General features: G+C 40.5%; 1 protein-coding gene across 1 annotated transcript in view; it reads left to right on the forward strand.

Moving 5' to 3' along the window:
* Positions 1-20443, forward strand: part of LOC115898624 — a 40752-nt gene that overhangs the window by 13484 nt on the left and 6825 nt on the right. Inside the window, exon 3 of the mRNA XM_030933645.1 lies at positions 2414-2622. Within this exon, the coding sequence (XP_030789505.1) occupies positions 2414-2622 (209 nt within the window). The remainder of the gene's footprint in view (positions 1-2413; positions 2623-20443) is intronic.

The raw sequence follows: 20443 nt of genomic DNA on the forward strand, positions 1-20443 counted from the left end.
AGAACCTTTTTAGTTTGATATAGTCCCACTTGTTTATTTTTGCTTTTGTTTCCTGTGCTTTTTGTGTCATATTCAAAAAATTGCTGCCAAGATCAGTGTCAAGCAGCTTTTTATCCATGTTTTCTTCTAGAAGTTTTACGGTTTTAGGTCTTACATTTAAGTCTTTAATCGTTTTGAGTTGATTTTTGTGTATGGTATAAGATGAGGGTTCAATCTTATTCTTTTGCATGGGGATATCCAGTTTTCCCAGCACCACTGATTGAAGAGACTATTTTCCCCCGTTGTGTATTCTTGGCACTTTTTTCCAAGATTAGTTGACCATATATCCATGAGTTTATTTCTGGGCTCTCTATTCTTTTCCATGGGTCTATGTGTCTGTTTTTATTCCCGTACCACACTGGGCTTTTCTTTGCTTTTGATTACTGATTCAATCTCTTTACTCACAATCTGTTTTTGGCATGATTTACTGAATATTTTAAACCCACTGCTGAGACTTACTGCTCAGAAAAACAGTTCCTTTCAAAATATTATTTCCCATTTACAATGTATCTGATCACCCAAGAGTTCTGATAGAGATGTACAGCTCTGCTAGAGATGCTGTTTTCATGCCTGCTAATACAACATCCATTCTGCAACCCATGGATCAAGGAGTCATTTTGACTTTCAAGCCTTAATATTTAAGAAATACATTTCATAAAACTATAGCTGCCATAGATAGTGAGTCTTCCAATGGATCTGGGCAAAGTCAATTGAAAATCTTCTGGAAGGGATTCATCATTCTAGATGCCATTAAGAACATTTGTGATTCACGGGAGAAGGTCAAAATATCACCATTAACAGGAATTGGAAGAAGTTGATTCCAGTCCTCATGGATGACTTTGAGAGTTCAAGACTTCAGTGGAAGAAGTATTTGCAGATGTGGTAAAAATAGCAAAAACAAAACAAAACAAAGGCAACAACTGGAATTAGAAGTGGAGTCTGAAGACATGACTGAATTGCTACAATCTCATGACAAAACTTGAATGTGGAGTTGCTTCTTATGGATTAGCAAAGCAAGTGGTTTCTTGAGATAGAATCTACTCCTGGTGAAGGTGCTGTGAGCATTGTTGAAATGACAACAAAAGATATAGACTATTCCATATTCTTAAATGATAAGGCAGTGGCAGGATTTGAGAGGATCGACTCCAGTTGTGAAAGAAGTTCTACTGTGGGTAAAATGCTATCAAACAGCATCACAGGCTACAGAGAAATATTTTGTGAAAGGAAGAGTCAATCAATATGGCAAAGTTCATTGTTGTCTTGTTTTAAGAAATTATCACAGCCATCCATATCTACCTTCAGCAACCACCATTCTGATCAGTCAGCAGCCATCAATGTGGAGGCAAGACCTTCCACCAGCAAAAATATTATAACTCGCTGAAGGCTCAGATGATTGCATTTTTAGCAATAAAGTATTTTATATTAAGGTATGTACTTATTTTTAGACATAATGCTATTGTACACTTAATATACTATAGTATGGTATGAATGTAACTTATATATGTACTGGAAAACCAAAAAATTCCCGTGACTTGCTTTATTGTGATATTTGCTTTATTACAGTGGTCTAAAATCAAACCCTCAATCTCTCTCAGGTATGCTTGTATTCCTTTCCTTCTGCTGACTTTGGGCTTAGCTTATTCTTATTTATTTATTTATTTATTTTTTTAAAAACATTCCTTGAGGTGATCTTTTTCTTCTTATTTTGGATATCTTTCTTTTTTCTTATGTAGATGTCGATCACTATAAACTTAGAACTGTTTTTGTTGCATCCCATAAGTTTGTATGTTGTATTTCCATTTTTGTTTGTGTCAAGATTTTTTTTGATTTTCCTTCTGATTTCTTCTCTGACCCATTGGTTGTTCAGGAATGTATTGTTTAATTTCTCCTTATTTACAAATTTTTCAATTTTCTTCCAGTCATTGATTTCTAGTTTCATACCATTGTAGTTTAAAAGATATTTGACATGATTTTGACCTTTTAAGACTGATTGAGACTTCTTTTATGGCCTAATATATAATCTATTCTGCAGAATATTCCATGTAAACTGGAGAAGATTGTGTATTCTGCTGCTGTTGGATAGGATGTTCTGTCTATGTCTGTTAGGTCCATTTGGTCTATAGTGTTGGTCAAGTCTGCCGTTTCTTTACTGATTTTCTGTCTGGATGGTCTATCCAATGCAGAGAGTGGTGATGAAGTCAGCTGGGAGTAAAGTTGTGATGCTAAAGAGCTAATGGACAAGGTGAATGTAGCTAATGCTAAGACTTGTCTCTCAACCTGGATTCTCATGGAGGGGACATGAAGAAGGGAACAGGACATCACAAAGACCTTTTTAAAATGGAATTAGGTTAACCTAAAGCTTTTCTGCTGACAGCTTGCTGATATTCATGGGAAACAGGAAGGAGACTGGCTGAATGGGAGCAGAAGAGGAGGAAGGCTTAATTTTAAAGCCCAGACCACTGTGAGAGAAGGGAAGTTTGAGTGGAGGGGCTCTGAGCAACTGGAAGGGAAACTAGAGGATAGTACACCCTACATGAAGAAGTGGAAGGCCCGGCAGACAAACCTTGTCTACATGCCCTTTCTGTAGGGAGTATATGAATAGAATTATGGTATCCTTCCAGAAAGGTCACAGAGGTTTCAACGTGAAGAGTAATAGCATTCATTCATTCATTCATTCAGCAATCATAAAGTGACTGCCTTTGTTATGTCAGGCACTCTTCTAGGTTCTTGAGATACAGGAGGGAAGAAAGCAGACAAAGATTCCTGCCTGCATGGAGGTTATATTCTGGTAGGGAAAGATAGACAATAAATAGAAGACACAATATAATATGTTAAGAAGTGAAACTAGGCTGGGACATGGTAGTGTGCATGTCTGTAGTCCCAGCTATTCAGGAGGCTGAGCCGGGAGGATCGCTTGAACCCAGGAGTTCAAGGCCAGCAGCCTGGGCAATCTAGCAAAAGCTTGTCTTCTTGTCTCAAAAAAAAAAAAAAAAAAAAGATACTAGCAGTAGAAAAACAAAACCATGCAACAGAATAAGGGGCACTGGATGTGGGAGGAAAAGGGGAGCCATTGGAGAATTTTGAGCAGATAAAGCAACATAATCTTAGGTCATAGAAGGGTCTATTCCTCTTGCTGCTAGTGTGTGTGCGTGGCAGGGACAGGTGTAGGCGGGAAGACATGCTGGGGAGCCTTTATAGTTATTCAGGCAGGAGGTACGGTGCTTGCACCAGGGCGGTACCAGTGAAGTGGTGAGAGATCAGATTCTGGATATATTTTGAAGATAAAGCTATCAGGGTTTCTTGATGAATTGGATATGGGGTGACAGAAGTTGAGAGAACTTGAGAAAGTGTCAAGATTTTTTTGCCTGAGCAACTGGAAGCCAGGTATTATCATTCCCTGAGATAGGGTAGACTGTTGATAGAGAAGGTTAGGGGGAAAAAGATTTGGGAATGTTGATTTGAGATGTCATGGAATTGTTGAGTATACAATTGAAAGTAAGAGCCTGGAGTCTGGAGAGAAGTCTGAGCTGGATATATAATTGGGAGGGAGTTAAGAGCATGTAGGTAGAATTTAAAGCCTTGAGACAGAATGAGATCATTCAGGGAGTGACAGAGAAGAAGAGACAGCCAGCATTGATTCCAGGGAATGAAGAGGAACCATCCAAAGGACACTGAGATGATCCAACCAGTGAGATGGGAAAACCAAAAGAGGGTAGGGTTCTGGAAACCAAGTGAAGACCACGTATCAGGGAGAAGAGTTTATGGGTTGTGCCAAATGCTACTGCTAGCTCACAGGAAGCGGAGACTTGGCCATAGATTCAGCAATGTAAAGATCACTAGTGTACTGTAGAGAGCGGGGTCAGTGGAATGAGGGGGTCAAGGGCATAACTGAAGTGGATGTAAGGGAGAATGAGAGGAGAGGAATTGAAAATGGCAAGAATAGAGAACTATTTTGAGGAAAGACTTACCTTCCTAGAAACTTATTTGGCAATACATTTAAAATAAATAAATAAATTTTATTTATTAAATGCAAATTATTAACATGAACAAATTAAATACTACAATTTTTAATCAATATTATTTAAACAGGATTTTCCCTGACCAAGTAGTTCTAAGAAGTTGTTGTTATTGTTCTTGTTTTGAGACAGGATCTCACTTTCTCATCCAGGCTGGGGTGCAGTGGTGCCATCATGGCTCACTGCAGCCTTGACCTCCTGAGCTCAAGCGATCCTCCCGCCTTGGCCTCCCAAAGTGTTGGGATTACAGACGTGAGACCCCACATCCAGCCTGTTGTTGTTTTTTAAGAAAAAAAATCAGAGATTTACATCAAACTCTATATCTTTTGACACAAGGATGCACATCATGGCATCATTTATGATATGAAAGAAATGGAGACAACCTGAATGTCCGATAGGAGAGAGGTTAAAACTAATCATGGTACTTCCACTTTATAAAATGAGCCATTAAAATAATTTTTTAAAAAAACTGTTGGTGAAGTAGGTAATGGTTACCAGGGATTTTAAGTGAAAAATAAAACAGACTGTAAAACTAAGTAGCGAGGTTATCTTAATTACAGGGACAATGTTGACAAATAAATAACATATGTGCCAGCTGTGTTTCTCCAGGCCTTTCCTCTCTGCTTATACAAATAGAGTTAGAAGAAAAAACGCAATGCAAATACCATTGGCTATTCTTCCCACCTGTGTCTTGGACGTCAGATCACTGTAAAGGGCCTCTTGAGAGATTCCAGGAGTTCCTCAGAAACTGCCATTCCTGCTGGGTGCTGTCATATTCACTGTGCATTTTCAACAACTAGACCCATAAGGTCCTGGAGCAGCAGGGTGGTCTGTGGTGGAGCGAGGTCTTTGGTCTCCTCTTGCCCTTGCCTTGCTCTGAGTTTGACGGTACTGGGCAGAGCTCCTTATTTTCAGAGTCCTACACAGTTTCAGGTTTTATAGTCCCCTGCTCTCAGTTTGGGGCTGAGCCAGGGGAGGAATCTGAGTGGTGGAGCCTGGGCCCTGGAACAAGACTATTCTGACCCTGCCACTTACCGTCTGCCTGGACTTGGGCAAGTTACTTCCCCCATCCTTGCTGCCTTCTTTTCCTCATCTAAAAATGGAAATAAATTGTTCCAGTTTTCTGTTGCTGTGTAACAGGCCACCACCTCGCGTCTTAAAGCAACATTAATTTTGCTCATAAATCTGCCATTTGGACCAGGGTCAGTGGGGACAGTTTGTCTTTGCTCTGCTTCACATCAGCTGGGGTGGCTGGAAGGCTGGGGCTTGAATCATTCAAAGGCCCACTCACTCAGTTATCTGGTGGTTGATTCTGGGTGTTGGCTGGGATCTGAGCTGGGACAGTGACTGGATCTCCCACTCATGCCTTTCCATGTGGCTTGAGCTTCCTCAGAGCACAATGGCTGGGTTCCCAAGGCAAGAGAGCAGGTGAAAGCTGCACGCCAGGACCATCTGGGGGCTTTTAAAAAATGTCTGGCTTCAAACCCCAGAAATTCTGACTTCGTTGGTCTGGGATGGATGCAGGTATTGCTCCCCAGGTGGTTTTGTGTGGCCAACATTAAGAACCACTGCTCTCATGGAGGGCACATGAAACAGATTTGGCCTCCCAGCCAACTACTACGAGTAGTGAATGTTATTCATCATCTTTTGGGCTCAAGAGGTTCCAGTCATGTGATGTGATGTTTGAAGGGCTGCCAAAGAAATAAGATCAGGAAAATGCTCAAAGCAGTAGGATAAATAAGTACAATTACTACAGAGCTCCACAGCTACCCTCCGGCTGCTTCAGATTGATAAGTGGATGAACCTGGAGCCTGTGTATTTTGCCAGGGATATTCTGGCAAAGTGGAAAGGCTGAGCTGAAGAACTAGATTGAGACTCCCAGGTGGCCTGTACTTGAGGTGGCAGTTTGATGAGTCAGGTGTCAAGTAGAGTTTTCCCTGTCATTCCTGCAAATCAATATCTACATCTGAGAAAGCCTCTGTGTTATTATTTTATCAATAGCTAACAGGAGCAGATGAAGATGAATTTTAGCCAGGGCACATCCGAGGGGCTCCTAGTAGACACCAGAAGGAATTAAGATCCTGTTACGTTTTAACCTGACACAAGATGTCACCATTGCTCCTGTGCTTTTAGCAATAACAGTATGAAGTCAAACAGCTGTAAGCGTTTGACTCCCCAGTTATACAAGCTGTTTGTTCTTCCACCTCACAGGGAGAAGAGTGAACAACGCTGTCAATGAGGCTTATTAATCTGTAGCCCATAACACGGTGAAACCCCGTCTCTACTAAAAAATACAAAAAGCTAGCCGGGCGAGGTGGCGGGCGCCTGTAGTCCCAGCTACTCCGGAGGCTGAGGCAGGAGAATGGCGTGAACCTGGGAGGCGGAGCTTGCAGTGAGCTGAGATCCGGCCACTGCACTCCAGCCTGGGCGACAGAGCGAGACTCCGTCTCAAAAAAAAAAAAAAATCTGTAGCCCATTCCATCCATTCAAGTTAAAGTATTTATTGCATAAACACTTATTTGATTTTCTCCCCCTCATTCCAGCTATGGATCAAGATTAACATCTCCTTGCGAACACTTCACACGGAGACTTTGGTGAAGGTGACTGTAAAACAAGATAAGCTGAAATTTGTATAGGATAACTGGAAAGTTGCATACTGTGTTTTTGTTTGGCTTCACTGCTGCTGACAATGTTGAAATGATCTCCAGGTACCATGCTTAGTTTGGTGCCACAGTGGAAAAAAGGCATGGACATTAGTCCAGGTTACCAATGACTAAAAAGCAGAGTGGGTAAAAGCCCTTTGGAGCACTAAAACATCATTGGCAATGTTGCCAAGATGGAGAAAACTGCATTTACAGAATTTTTTTCACACACAGCACTGCACATGGTTGGAAGGAATACTTTGCAAAGTTGGTTGGAGGTGAGGATGATGTGAACTCAAAGTACAGCTGAGTGAAGTGTGGGATTTTAGGGTGGTGTTGCTTTACTGGGAACGTTAAGAGAGGCTGGGAGTACCAAGCACCCTTAGGCTCTGTTGTTCCGCTACACTACCCCTACTCTTCTCTCTAGAAACACTGAGCATCATCTAAAGAATATCTGTTTGAGGAAGTTCCAAATTATTACTCTGTTGTGTGTGTGTGTGTGTGTGTGTGTGTGTGTGTTTCTTCTGTCACCCAGGCTGGAGTGCAGTGGCATGGTCATAGCTCACTGCAGCTTCCACCTCCCGGGCTCAATAGATTCCCCCACCTCAGCCTCCCGAGTAGCTGGGACTAAAGGCACATGCCACCACACCCAACTAATTTTTGTCTTTTTTTGTAGAGACAGGGTTTTGCCATGCTGCCCAGGCTGGTCTCAAACTCCTAGGCTCAAGTGATCTACCCGCCTCGGTCTCTCAAACTGCTGGAATTACAGGCGTGTACCATGGCTGGCTGCTGTGTTTTTTTTTTTTTTTTCTTTTTTCTTTTTTTTCCCACCAAAGTATTAATATCAATTGACTGAAGCTTGTGGAATTACAGTGATAAATTTCTTTGTTTTCCAATTTTTCTATAATGAGTACATAACTAGAAAAAAACTCTTCAAAACCATATGATTCTAGAGATTTATAGTGAAGGGAGATGTTGCATGTTATTAGTTAAAAATGTATTATTGTCATCTACTTCCTAATCAACCCGGATTAAGATGTAGCTAAAGCTCTGGATCAATCAGGGTCCTGGGAGGGGGTACATAATTAGGTGTTCAAATAATTAGGTGTTCAAATTGAACCACCCGTTCAAATTAGGTGGTTTGAAGAGAATTTAGTAAAAGGACTGTTTCCAAAGGTGCAGGAAGAGTGTAGGGAAACTGTAAGGGAGAATGCAGTACCTGAGGATAGATCAGTGGAGCCATTACCAGCATTAAGTCTGGAGAACAAGAGGAGAGAGAGCTTTGTGGACCACCCAATGGGTGTCGTGATCTGCATTGGAGAGCTGTAGATAGCCTGTGCTGCCAACACATGGAGGGAGCTGGCACATTAATGACCTGACCTAAATCAATCTTCTGTCTCGCTCCAATCCCACCTATTAGCAAATTCAAGTAGGACTGTTAATGCAGTCCATAGGATTCGACTTCCCAGGACACTGAACAGAGAGGAGCTGGGCAGAGTGAATCTGAGAAGGAAATGGAAGATGTATAGCAATGCTTTTTTTTTTTTTTTTAGAAGCAGTACATTTTATTCAACTCTTGCTTGACTCAGAGATAAAATTGAGCCCCCATTACATGTTCTTTTTGTAAGTAAGTAAGAATATTGTTTAAGGAGGCTGGCTGGTACTCCAGAGCGAGGCCATGAGGTGTTGTGGTTAGAATAGTTCAAATTCCCACTCTGTTACTTACAGGCTAGGTGACCTTGGAAAAATACTTAACTTACTTGAGCCTTTGTTTCTTTATCTGCAACTGGAGATAATAATACACATTCGATGGATTTATTTTGAGGATTAAATGTATATAATATGTTTAACACACACCTGACACTTAGCAAGGGCTCAATAAATACATTTGTTAGCAAGGACTCAATATAAGCTCAGTTTAGTGGAAACAGTGCGTACGTAAATGGGGCTTGTCAATTGGTGGACCTCATTGTAAGGTGATTAATAGGGCACCTGGATGTTCATTGGGGATCCCCATATGTGAGTATCTTAGGTGTTTTCTCAGGGATCATTCTCTTATCTGGACAGTAAATGAGTGGCTGTTGACGTTCTCAGAGCCAAGTGGGGGAAGAAGTTGGGAGGATATCATTATTTGGAATGTAATAACTTTGAGTAAATTCCTCTGTTTTTAGTTTAGCACCCCTGCCCTCAGCTATGGCTTTTGTTTTTAAAGCTTTCTGCCACTTAACCTTGAGAGGTACCTGGTGCCTCCAATTCCTGAGTATCCCTGAGATTTTGCAGCCTGAATTGGCTTTTTCTTGCCACTGCTACCTGACTCTGAATCCTTGTAGAAACTTAGGTTTCCAATGGCTAAAAATCCTCAGAAACAAAATCATCATTTTGTTTTGTATCTAAAGCTGAATGGGTGCTCAGGAGAAACTACAAGCAGCTCAAGGTTACTCAGCTTCTGGGGGTCACTCTTCCCCAAGCACTCACGTGCTAGAGATCTCAGGAAGCCCCATTTCCACCTTATAAACTTACTTTTCTTTGCTGTGTTGATTCTTCCTCAGACATCCGGCCCATGAAACCCAGTGCATTACATATTCCCCCATTTCAGTTTAGAGTCAATTTTTTTTTTTTTTTTTGAGACGGGGTCTCGCTCTGCCACCCAGGCTGGAGTGCAGTGGCCGGATCTCAGCTCACTGCAAGCTCCGCCTCCCGGGTTGACGCCATTCTCCTGCCTCAGCCTCCCGAGTAGCTGGGACTACAGGCACCCGCCTCGTCGCCCGGCTGGTTTTTTGTATTTTTTAGTAGAGACGGGGGTTTCACCGTGTTAGCCAGGATGGTCTCGATCTCCTGACCTTGTGATCCACCCGTCTCGGCCTCCCAAAGTGCTGGGATTACAGGCTTGAGCCACCGCGCCCGGCCTAGAGTCAATTTTTTTTTTATTTCTGAGAAGACTGGAGGTGTGCACATGATTAGGGTTGAAATGAATGAATTTATACTCTATTTATAGAAATTCGGTGACATGTCTCCCAAGGTATAAATAGAACAATGGGTGTTGACAAGATTTTCTGTAACCATGGATACCCTGCAATTATTCCTGAATCATACTCATTGTTTATCTGTATCTGCTATTTAACAAACAGGGCTCTTGCTACTAACTCAGAATTTTTCCAATGAAAACGTATCTCCCATTATTATCCTCTTCTCATGGGTCAGGCTCCATCTTTCAAGTTTAAATTCAGCTAATATATTTCATTGAGCTGAATCAATCACTATTCTTGGATAATGACTGAAAATTCGTGATGAAAATAATAACAATGGTGATAACAGTGATGACAGTGTTGTAATGAAAGCAAAATATTCCAACAGAGTAGTTTGAAAAGCACCTGGCACTAGATCATCTACAATGACATCTACAATCCTTCCAGTTCATCTACTTGGATGCAACACTTGGGAGAATATCTGCAGAATGCATTGGTCCACCTAGCTTTACATGCTTCAGGATTGTTTTCAGTTTTTGTATTCCACAAAAGCTCTCTCCAGAGTAAGTAACACCATGTAACCAGTTCAGTGAATATTCCATTTGATATACTTCAACTGGTTGACCATTCAGCAATTCACTTCATTTTACACTCCATTTCCTCATTCGTAATATAGTACGCCATAGACATTTCAAGTATAACTTAAAAATTTTTTAAAGCTTCTGAATTTGTAACAAAGCACATATTTTTCTTGGATGTCTTCTTTCCTCTGGGGTTCTGGCATTCTCTAAGTTAGCCATACTCCATTTATAATGATCCACTTTATTATAGCTAAAACCTGTCATATCATTACATCTCAAATAACCAAAATACATCTCTGAAAAATATTCTAGAATGTTTTTCTGATGCCAGGAGCAGATTTGAATTATTCTTATTGTTATAATGCATGTTAAAGCAACTGGTTTTTATCCAGCTCTCTCTCTTCTTTTTATTAATCCCATAGTTCTATAGAATATATGCATAATATTTAATATAAGTTAATATTCTAATAAAAATGAAGTCTTCAAAATGCTTAGGCTCATTTAAAAATTAGCATGAAACTACAGCCTTGGGGAGGTATTCCCTTAACACCCTTCTGGATGCAGAATTACATTGGATTTTATTTCCATATGGTTTTATGGTTTCCCTGGAGAAAGTCAAATGCTTTGGGAACTGTGACAACAATGCAAGGAGTTAAGGGGAAGTTACCTCATTTCAAGGAGTAGAAGGGAACAGTATTCACTGGGGAGGATTTCCATTGGGAATAGGGAGTGTTGGACCAATAGTTAAAGTACTTTTGGGAAAGGGAAGTATAAAAATTAAATCTGGCACCAGAAACTCACTTGAAACCCAACCTCTAGGTTGGGGTGGAACTCTGGGCATCTGTGAAAGAGGGCCTGTCCCACCTGAGAGTTTGTATCTCGTTCTGACTAACACCTGCCATGAAGAAGCATTGCTCAGGTGAACGCTCCTATAATTCCTTGTACAATGTAACATTGGCTTTCTTTGATAATCTTACCCATAAAACATTTGCCTTTTCCATCAAAGAATAAAAGATAATGTTTCTGATCTTAGTTATTCTGTGTTCTGTATTTAAAAAATATCACTCTGGAAGATGTCTAGCTTTAAATCATGGGCTAATGTGAAATTCATAAGAATTTTGTTATGATAGAAAAATATTAAATAGGACATAAACATTTAGAATAGCTACTTTATTCTCACTGGTATTCTCATGGCAGAAGATATATATTTTTATTCCTCCAAGGAAAATATGTAGTAACTTTACCCCAGAAGCCAGTCTCCATTCTAATTGTATTAGGTGTACTCTATCTGTAGCATTGTCATTCCATTAGACAATTTGCAATAAATCTTAATGATACATGCAAATAAACCAATCTAATAGTCCATTATAAAAGAAATGACTGACTGTTATCACTTTTTTCCAGCAATTTATATGATTTCTCACCTCCTGCTGGCAAAAAGTTCCAGAAGGCAGGGAGCGCAATGTTTTCTTGTTTTTTAACAGCAAGGCATATCAAAGCGAAAAGAGAAGCCTGAAAAAAAGTAGTATTGCTCTTTTCTTGTATCTGTATTAAGGCTTTTTATAGATTTTCATAACCTAACATAATTCTGAATTTTGATTTAAAAACCACCCACAAGTAGTTACGTGTAGATGCTTTTCTTGTTTCCCTTGCTTTGGCATTCTTTTTGATCCATTCCTCAGTGGAGCTATCTCTATACACCAAGTGCGGAAAAACAAAGGGGAGTAGATTAAAAACTAGGTAAAAAAATTTTGAATGGGGTTTCTTCTTCCAAGAAATTCTAAGAAGTCGATGGCTTCCCCCCCTTCCCTTCTGCCTCTATGCTATTGGGTCACCTTCCAACTGAGAAATCTTAGCTGTTCCTTGCTAGATATGGCTTGTGGTGCATAAAAGATACTCTAGTTTGTGAGTCACTTATGATGTCAAATTATAAGTTCCTGGGCAGGGTCCATGTCTCATTCATCTGTGCAGTCTCCAGACCTGGCTCGGTGTAGAACTCCGATTGAGCTCAGTTTCTCAAACTGAATTCAATAAGTCAAACCAATTGCCCAAACTCTTATCACTACTTTTATCTGTTAATACCCGTTTTAACATATGGCAGGCCGGATGGCTCTATTGGCAGAAAGTAACAGATATCCACTCAAAGACATATGCACTGGGTGGAGGCTGGAGAACACATACAACAATCACCAGATTTCATCCTGGTTCTAGTGTTTCACACAGAAAGATCACACAGGGAAAAGTTCGGGATTGTATTGGTTAGGTCATAATAATAAAGGTAGTTTGGAAAGCACCCAACACTTGCTATACCAGCTATTTGTGGTCCTTTCAGTTCACCTAATTGAATGCAGCATTTGGGAAAATATCTGTGGAAAGCATTGATCCACATAACTACAGCAAAACAAGGGCTGTATCATGTCTGCTTCCCTCTCCTCTGTCTGAAAACTGGCTCTTTTAGTAGTTTCATCAACATGGCAGAAGATGGTTGTCACTAACATTTCTGAGTTTACTTCTCCTTTGTTTAAATGACCAGTGGAGGCTAATTTGTGATTTTGATCCCAGTTCCAAATTCTCAGAAGAGAGAAACGGGTCTGCTCGCTTGGGTTACTTTCTATCCCTGGCCCACTATTTGAGAGCTAGGGAAGTGGATTAGGTAGTTATAAATATAATGCTCAGTCAGAGGCCACTCTTGGCTGGGAGAGCAGTTCGAAGAGCAGGGTGCTAGTGGGCTGGGAAGATAGCCTAGAAGGGTACTAATAGAATGGAAGAAACAAAAAAAAGAAAAGGAAAGGAAAATTTATTTTTGCTCACAGAGGAAAGAAAGCACAAAATGAATAGGTACGTGGATAAGGCAACCAATAAACAACATGTGCAAATTTATGGACTGCAATTAAACTGGATGAATGGCTCTCATAAATATTCATTCATCTGGTAACACAGGAAAAAAATCTCATAAGTCTTTTAAAATTAAAACTTTTTTAGAACCAAGCCCAAGAAATGGCTGTGACAAAGAATACCTGCCCAGTATTTATTCTCCCCTTCCTCTATGAAAACACTTGGGGTAGTTTTCACGCACTGCTAAAATAATACACGTCTGAGCCTCCCGTGTAGCAAGGTGTTGCCAAAGAGTTGTGTGCTTAAATTGTCTGCAAACAGTGAGACTTCCCAGGAAACTTTTTTCTTTCTTTTTTTTTTTTGAAGAGACACACAGCTAGCAACTTTCTTTGGGTGCTTTCCACTCCTTATCCTTCACTCTGGTTGGAATACAGACATGATGGCTAGATTCTCAGCAGCCATTTGGGAACACGAGATATCCTTGAGGATGGTAGTCATACTCTAAGAATGAAGGAATATAAATATAGGAGGTGCCTGGGTCCAGGATGACACCACAGAGCTATCATACTATCACTTCACTGCTTAACTACAGACTTCTATGAGAGGAGAGTAAATCTCCATTTTGGTTAAACCATTTTTATTTCCAGTCTCCATGACTAGCAGCTGAATGTAAATCCTGACTAGTTAAGAAGTCTCCGTTCAATAAGAAACATTAAGTGATTGACTGATGGTGACTGGTAAAAACAAAGTTCGTGACACGACGCATCACTGAAATTAGTTTATTCAGATCCTGACTAAGTTTCCATACTGGCTATTAAAACAAAATGACATCATAAGATAAGATAAACAAATGCATATCACCTTTAAAAAAAAACAATCTGTAGAGGTTATGAGAATGTGTCTTGGAGAACTGCAGGGAGCAAAATGGACTGATGGCCTCAGCTGCTGGGCTCTGAAATTCATCTCCATGTTTGAACTGAGACCTTGCCTCCCAAGGGCTGCTCCCAGCCAATGTTGGAAGAATGTCGCAGGGACACGAAGGCAGGTTTTTTTTGGAGGGACCTGGGGTTCCTCTGATGCCTAATTTTGGCTTGAGGACTCTCTGATGGCCTTGCCAAACCTTTGTTAGAATACATGGCACCCTAGGACACCCCACCCAGCCTTCTTTCCCTCTCTTCTTCACTTGGGGTCGGGCTTGTTGCATTGTGCTCTAATGACTCCTTAGCACCCCTGGCTCCACTTTCCATTTTCTCTCACAGGCATTTTGCTTGGTAAAATCCTCACATGATGAATCCTGTATTAGCATCTGCTTCTACAAGGACCTGGACTAACACACTCATTTGAAGCAGGGTTTGTTGGTTGTAAGTTGTTGTTGTTGCTGTTGTTGTTGTTGTTGTTGTTTTGAGACGGAGTCTTGCTCTGTCGCCCAGGCTAGAGTGCAGTGGCATGATCTCAGCTCACTGGAAGCTCTGCCTCCCGGGGTTCACGCCATTCTCCTGCCTCAGCCTTCTGAGTAGCTGGGACTACAGGCACCTGTCACCAGGCCCAGCTAGTTTTTTTGTTTTTTTTTTTTTTTTGTATTTTTAGTAGAGACGGGGTTTCACCGTGTTAGCCAGGATGGTCTCGATCTCCTGACCTCGTGATCCACTCATCTCAGCCTCCAAAAGTGCTGGGATTATAGGCGTGAGCCACCGTGCCCAGCCTGTTGTAAGTAATAAGGCTGCAAGTAAAAAGACTATTGCAGCTAAACATTTTCTCCATTCCTGAAGCTGATCTATTTTCTGGGTCCAAGTTACACAAGGATACACAGATTATCGGGCAAAAAAGTCATGAAATGTTAGGCTTTTAATTCTTCTTTTCTCATCTCTTTTTAAAATGAAGAAAAACTGGGAAAAGGAAATAATCTTTTATAGCGGTAGAAGTGTTTGGTACTATGTCGTGCCTGAGATACTAAGAAGAACGAGGATTAGATGAAGTAGTCTCTTCTGCTAGGTCATAATGTGGTTAGGAATATGAGCAAGTGGAGAGGGGCTCAACCCTACACAGTGTTCAGGAAACAAGGCAGACCCACTTTTGCCATCTTTAACATGTGGGAAGAAAGAGGGTGGAGAATTACATGGGTGATTTTTTTCTTTTTTCTTCTTCTTTTTTTTTTATTATTGTACTTTAAGTTCTGGGGTGCACATGCAGAACGTGCAGTTTTGTTACATAGGTATACACGTGCCATGGTGGTTTGCTGCACCTGTCAACCCGCCACCTACATTAGGTATTTCTCCTAATGTTATCCCTCCCTTAGCTCCCCACCCCCTGACAGGCCCTGGTGTGTGATGTTCCCCTCCCTAACTCCATGTGTTCTCATTGTTCAACTCCCACTTATGAGTGAGAACACGCAGTGTTTGGTTTTCTGTCCTTGTGATAGTTTGCTGAGAATGATGGTTTCCAGCTTTCTCCATGTCCCTGCAAAGGGCATGAACTCATCCTTTTTATGGCTGCATAGTATTACATGGTGTATTCTATGTGCCACATTTTCTTTATCCAGTCTATTATTGATGGGTATTTGGGTTGGTTCCAAGTCTTTGCTATCATGAATAGTGTACATGGTCGGTTTCTAATGGTCCAGGCTTCAGAGTGAGATACATCACTTCCTGCCTATATTCTACCGGTCAGAAATCTGTCACATAGGAGGTTGGGAAATGTAGTCTACCTGTGAGCCAAAGAGAAAGTGGAAATGGGTTTGGGGGACAGTTAGCGAGTTTCCATCCCAGCCACTTAGAAGAGGAAATGTGAGAAACAATGAGTCTTTGGTTTCCTAAATAGGGTTGTTTCTTTTTACAAGGACAGTTCCATATAATGCTTTCTTTTTATCAATACTCTGGCTGAATCACTTCATTAAAAAGTATCAATTTTTTAAGTGGACATGGTATAAAATAAAATATTTTATGGTAGTTAAACTGTCTTAACATCAATTTACTTAGAGATTTGTTATGCTGTCAAGTATTCCCAGACTACTTTGAACAGATTGCAAAGCTGCCTGATCAAAATTCTCATTTCTTATTTATAGGCAGATTATAGTTCAAATTCAGATGTTGAATGAGGGAGCAGGTAGGGAATTTTATCTTGTGTTTCCTAAGCACGTCAAATGAAAACATGAATCGTATTCTCTTTTTAAATGCACAAATAGATGGCAAACCTTGGCTATGAATAGGACCTTGAACAAAAATATATTTAGGATCTAATCAAATTTCTATGAATTTGAACGCAACAAGGCTGTTTTGTAAATTCAAAATAGCTATTTCAATATGATAATAATCCTCTGTATTAAACATCGCCCAAAGATGTAAATTTTATTTTTAGCAGCACGTTGAACCAAATCAAGCCTTTACTTTGAATATTGCCAATTTGGGGTTGGGTAGGATGGAGGGTTGGGGGCAGGAACGTGTAAAATTTTCTTCATAACATTTCATTTAACATCTTCCTAGACTGTCAGCATGTATTTTTCTAACTTGTATTAGCTCTTCGGCAATTCCAGCTGCTTGGTAACAGTTGTAGCATCCCAGTTTCTCCAGATTGTTAACCACTGCGTGAGAGCACACAAAGTCAGAATTTAATTAAAAATGACATTTGCAAAAGGGTAGCAGAGTAACCCAAAGCATCACTTTTTACTTTAGCTCCCTAATATTGCAGTTAAAGAAATTCTCTGGCCAGTAACACTTTACAAATTCGACACTTTCTATTCAGAAAGGATCTTACAGGTCAACTAGAGCAACCTTTTCATTTCACAGTTGAGAGAATTGAATCTCAAAAAAGCTGGAGGTAGCTAATTAGTTACATGGCAAGGTTTAAATGTCAAGTTCATCCATCCATCCATTTATTCCTCCATTCATTCATTCATCCATCCACCACCGATGCAACCAACAAATATTTATTGAATACCCACCATGCAGACACTTGCTTGATGTTGAGGATATAATGATGAACAAAACAAGACATGGTTTATCTTGTTCTGGAAAAGACAAATATTAATTGAATGACTATGTTAATTTATGGCCATGAAGAAGAACTACATTATGTTTTGAGAGAATATAGCAGGGATTGACTTTGCCTGGTAGGTGAGAATGGCAAGGAAGGCTTACCTTAGGTCATGAAGTTCAAGAGCTGAGATATGAGTGTGTTAACCAGCAGAGTGGAAGAAGAATGCACCATGAGAACCCGCGTGCTGTGAGAAAGGTAAGAATAGTACATTTGATGAACTTGAAATGGGCCAATGGAGCTGGAGTGCAAAGAGCAAGTGAGAACATGATTCAAGATGGGGCTGAAAGATAGACAAGGGCTATAGGAAGAGACACCTCTTGTCCTAGAGAGTTGGTGTGAAGATGTAAGGCTTGGACTTGAGCTACCATTTTGCAACAATGAAGGGCCAGTCAAGGGATCAGCATGAAATCACATGGTGCCAACACCATGGAAGGCTAAGAAGATACCAGTGGAAACCAGGTCTGTGGTGGCACTGTACGAGCTGCAAGGTCAAATTTCATTATTTCATTACCAAGAAATAATATGGGGCCACTCAGTTGTGGTTTTTATCTGAGTGAGTTTAAATTGGATTTTTTGTCATTTGTAATTAAAAATGTCTCCCTCAAATAGGGAGTCAGCCAAGTTAAAATGGCAACCACTATGTGCTTGATATGAGGTTTGTCATTTGGTTAGTAATTAATGAACATTTGCTGAATCAAATGCTCGTCTCCATCAGTGTGTAGATGTGTGGAATGCCTTCTAGGTCTATTTCAATCCTACTCATCCTCAAAGTTCAGGTTAGCCTCCCTACCTCCCAGGAGGTATCATTCTTTTTCAACTGCTTCTGCCCTTCTGGTTGATCCATTAATAGTGTGACTCAGTCTATGTGATCTCCTAATTTAATGTCAGTGCTTCAACTTTTCTCCTTTGTATCTTTTCACATATTATTTCTTAAATTTTGGGATGCACACAAATCAACTGTGTACATGTTCAAAGGGCAGATTTTCTCATATACCATAGGTGCACATGTGCAGAAACACCGTATATAATGTACCACATAATATAGGTGCTCAGTGTATATTGCTGGAGTTGACTTGAATTAAAAGCACAGAAGGGATTGGTGATTATCGGAAAAGCGTCACCTGTAAGGCTCTAAAAATGGGCACCTCCTTCACCTTGTCGCCAGTGATCTCACAACTCTGCTGAGTATCCAAGGCCAAGGGAACTGTATGCTTAAAAGGTAGCTAAAATTTTTGATGACCTTAGCTAAAACTGGTAAGAAATGCCATCTCAGTCCTCAAATTCTGCATAAATAAGAATCACAGTGTTAGGATTTCTTGAAGAATAATGAGATTTAACTCACTCCTTACTCATTTTTCATTTCTGTGCAAGTCCCTTCATTTCCTTCACCTTTGAGCTCTGATCTTTTCCCATTGATTTTTGTTTTTTTGTTCCAATGGGAAGCACCCTTGTCTAAAGGTAAGTAGTGATGCTTCTACCGAGGCCACATCTTTGTCTCAACAACATCATGTTGATTTATTCCTCTCTCTCAATCTGGTCCAAGCTGAACCCTGCCTTATTCACTCCTAACTCTTACACATATACAGAGCTTTTCTCCTGTGTCTGCTACATAGGAAGACAGTCTTCCAGCTTCTTTACTAATCTTGTTTATTTCATGCACACACACTTGCATGCACGTGTGCACACAAACACACTTGGCTTTTCTCAATTTCATATGTGAAAATAGGCAAGTTTAATGAAATAAAGGAAAAGTTAAAAAATAATAAGAATTCTTACAAGCCCTGGTAATAATTATTTATTTATTTATTTATTTATTTATTTATTTATTTATTTATTTATTTATTTTTTGAGACGGCGTCTCGCTCTGTCGCCCAGGCTGGGGTGCAGTGGTGCGATCTCGGCTCACTGCAACGTCTGCCTCCTGGGGTCAAGCAATTCTCCTGCCTCAGCCTCTGAGCAACTGGGATTACAGGCGCATGCCACCACACCCAGCTAGTTTTTGTATTTTTAGTAGAGATGGGGTTTCACCGTGTGGGTCAGGCTGGTCTTGAATTGCTGACCTCATGATACACCCGCCTTGGCCACCCAAAGTGCTGGGATTACAGGCGTGAGCCACCGCATCCAGCCTAATAATGGTCTTTTAAAAAAATAATAATAGTCTGTTTTATTGTCCCCTCTTCACCCTGTTGGTGATGATGGGATTCCCGCCCTAGCGTTAAGTGAATGACTGAATACACAACACTGAACACTGGACAGCTGAGATGGACAACAGTTTATCAGTTACATATACTCGCAGTCTGGGGGAGGAAGCTACCACGTGTCATGTAGGGCTACATGGGTTATTCACAGAGTGAACAACCAGGTGCTGTGGGAGGCAGGGTTTGTAGTATCAAGAGGGTGAGGGGGTCCCTGGTGTCAGTCAGTCATTGACTGTGGGCCGGGGTGGGGTAACTTCCTGGAGTAGATGGCTACCATCAGCCCAGGACAATTCTGCAGAGGAAGGTAGCTAGGAGATTGGTGCCCTTGCCTGGTAAATGGGATCTGGGCAGGGTGCCAGTTACATCTACTACATACACTTCACCTTGTTTAACTTCTTCAACAACCCTAGAAGGCAGATATTATTATTTTGCCCATTGTTTTGAGATGACAAAAGTGTGGCATAGAAAAAGCATGGCGAAAGTGAAGTCAGCATTCCAACCTGGAGAAACCTGTGCCCATTTTAAAAGCATTATGGGGAAGCATGCCTGATCATTCCAAAGTCTCTTCTAGCTCTTCATTTCATGCTTTTCCTCTAATTCAATTCATGAAATATGCATTGAACACTGAAACGGTGTAGAGTTGTCTTATCGGAGTGTTTTGCTGAATAGCCTGTGTTACATTGTGTGCCTCTCTCCACCGGAGGCTTTGATGTTCAAAGACCCTTGGGCTCATTTCATCCAACACTTCAAATTACATAATTAACTATGTATACCTTTTTGGATTCAGTCTCAAACTGTCTGATGAGTTTGTTCTTCTTAAATCATCCGTGAGAAGTATCTGCTCATAAAATATGTCTTTTAATGAGGAAATATGACAATGGATCTTCATTTAAGTCAGTAATTAAGGAATATCATGGATAGGATCATTATCTCAGCTTTCAGCATTTTTTTTTTTCCTCATGAGCATTTTTATCCTCAAGCAAATAGCTTGAGTGAAAGGGGCAGATGATTAAAGATTTTCAGGATAAGACCAGACATTTTATCTTCCCAAGTTTTTGGTGCAAAAGAGAAATGGCTGTGAACCATGGGCCCTCTGTAAAAGATGGGAGATCCATCTTCTTACAATTTTACCTT

Source organism: Rhinopithecus roxellana, chromosome 7 (assembly GCF_007565055.1).
Source record: "Rhinopithecus roxellana isolate Shanxi Qingling chromosome 7, ASM756505v1, whole genome shotgun sequence".
NCBI classification, from domain to species: domain Eukaryota; kingdom Metazoa; phylum Chordata; class Mammalia; order Primates; family Cercopithecidae; genus Rhinopithecus; species Rhinopithecus roxellana.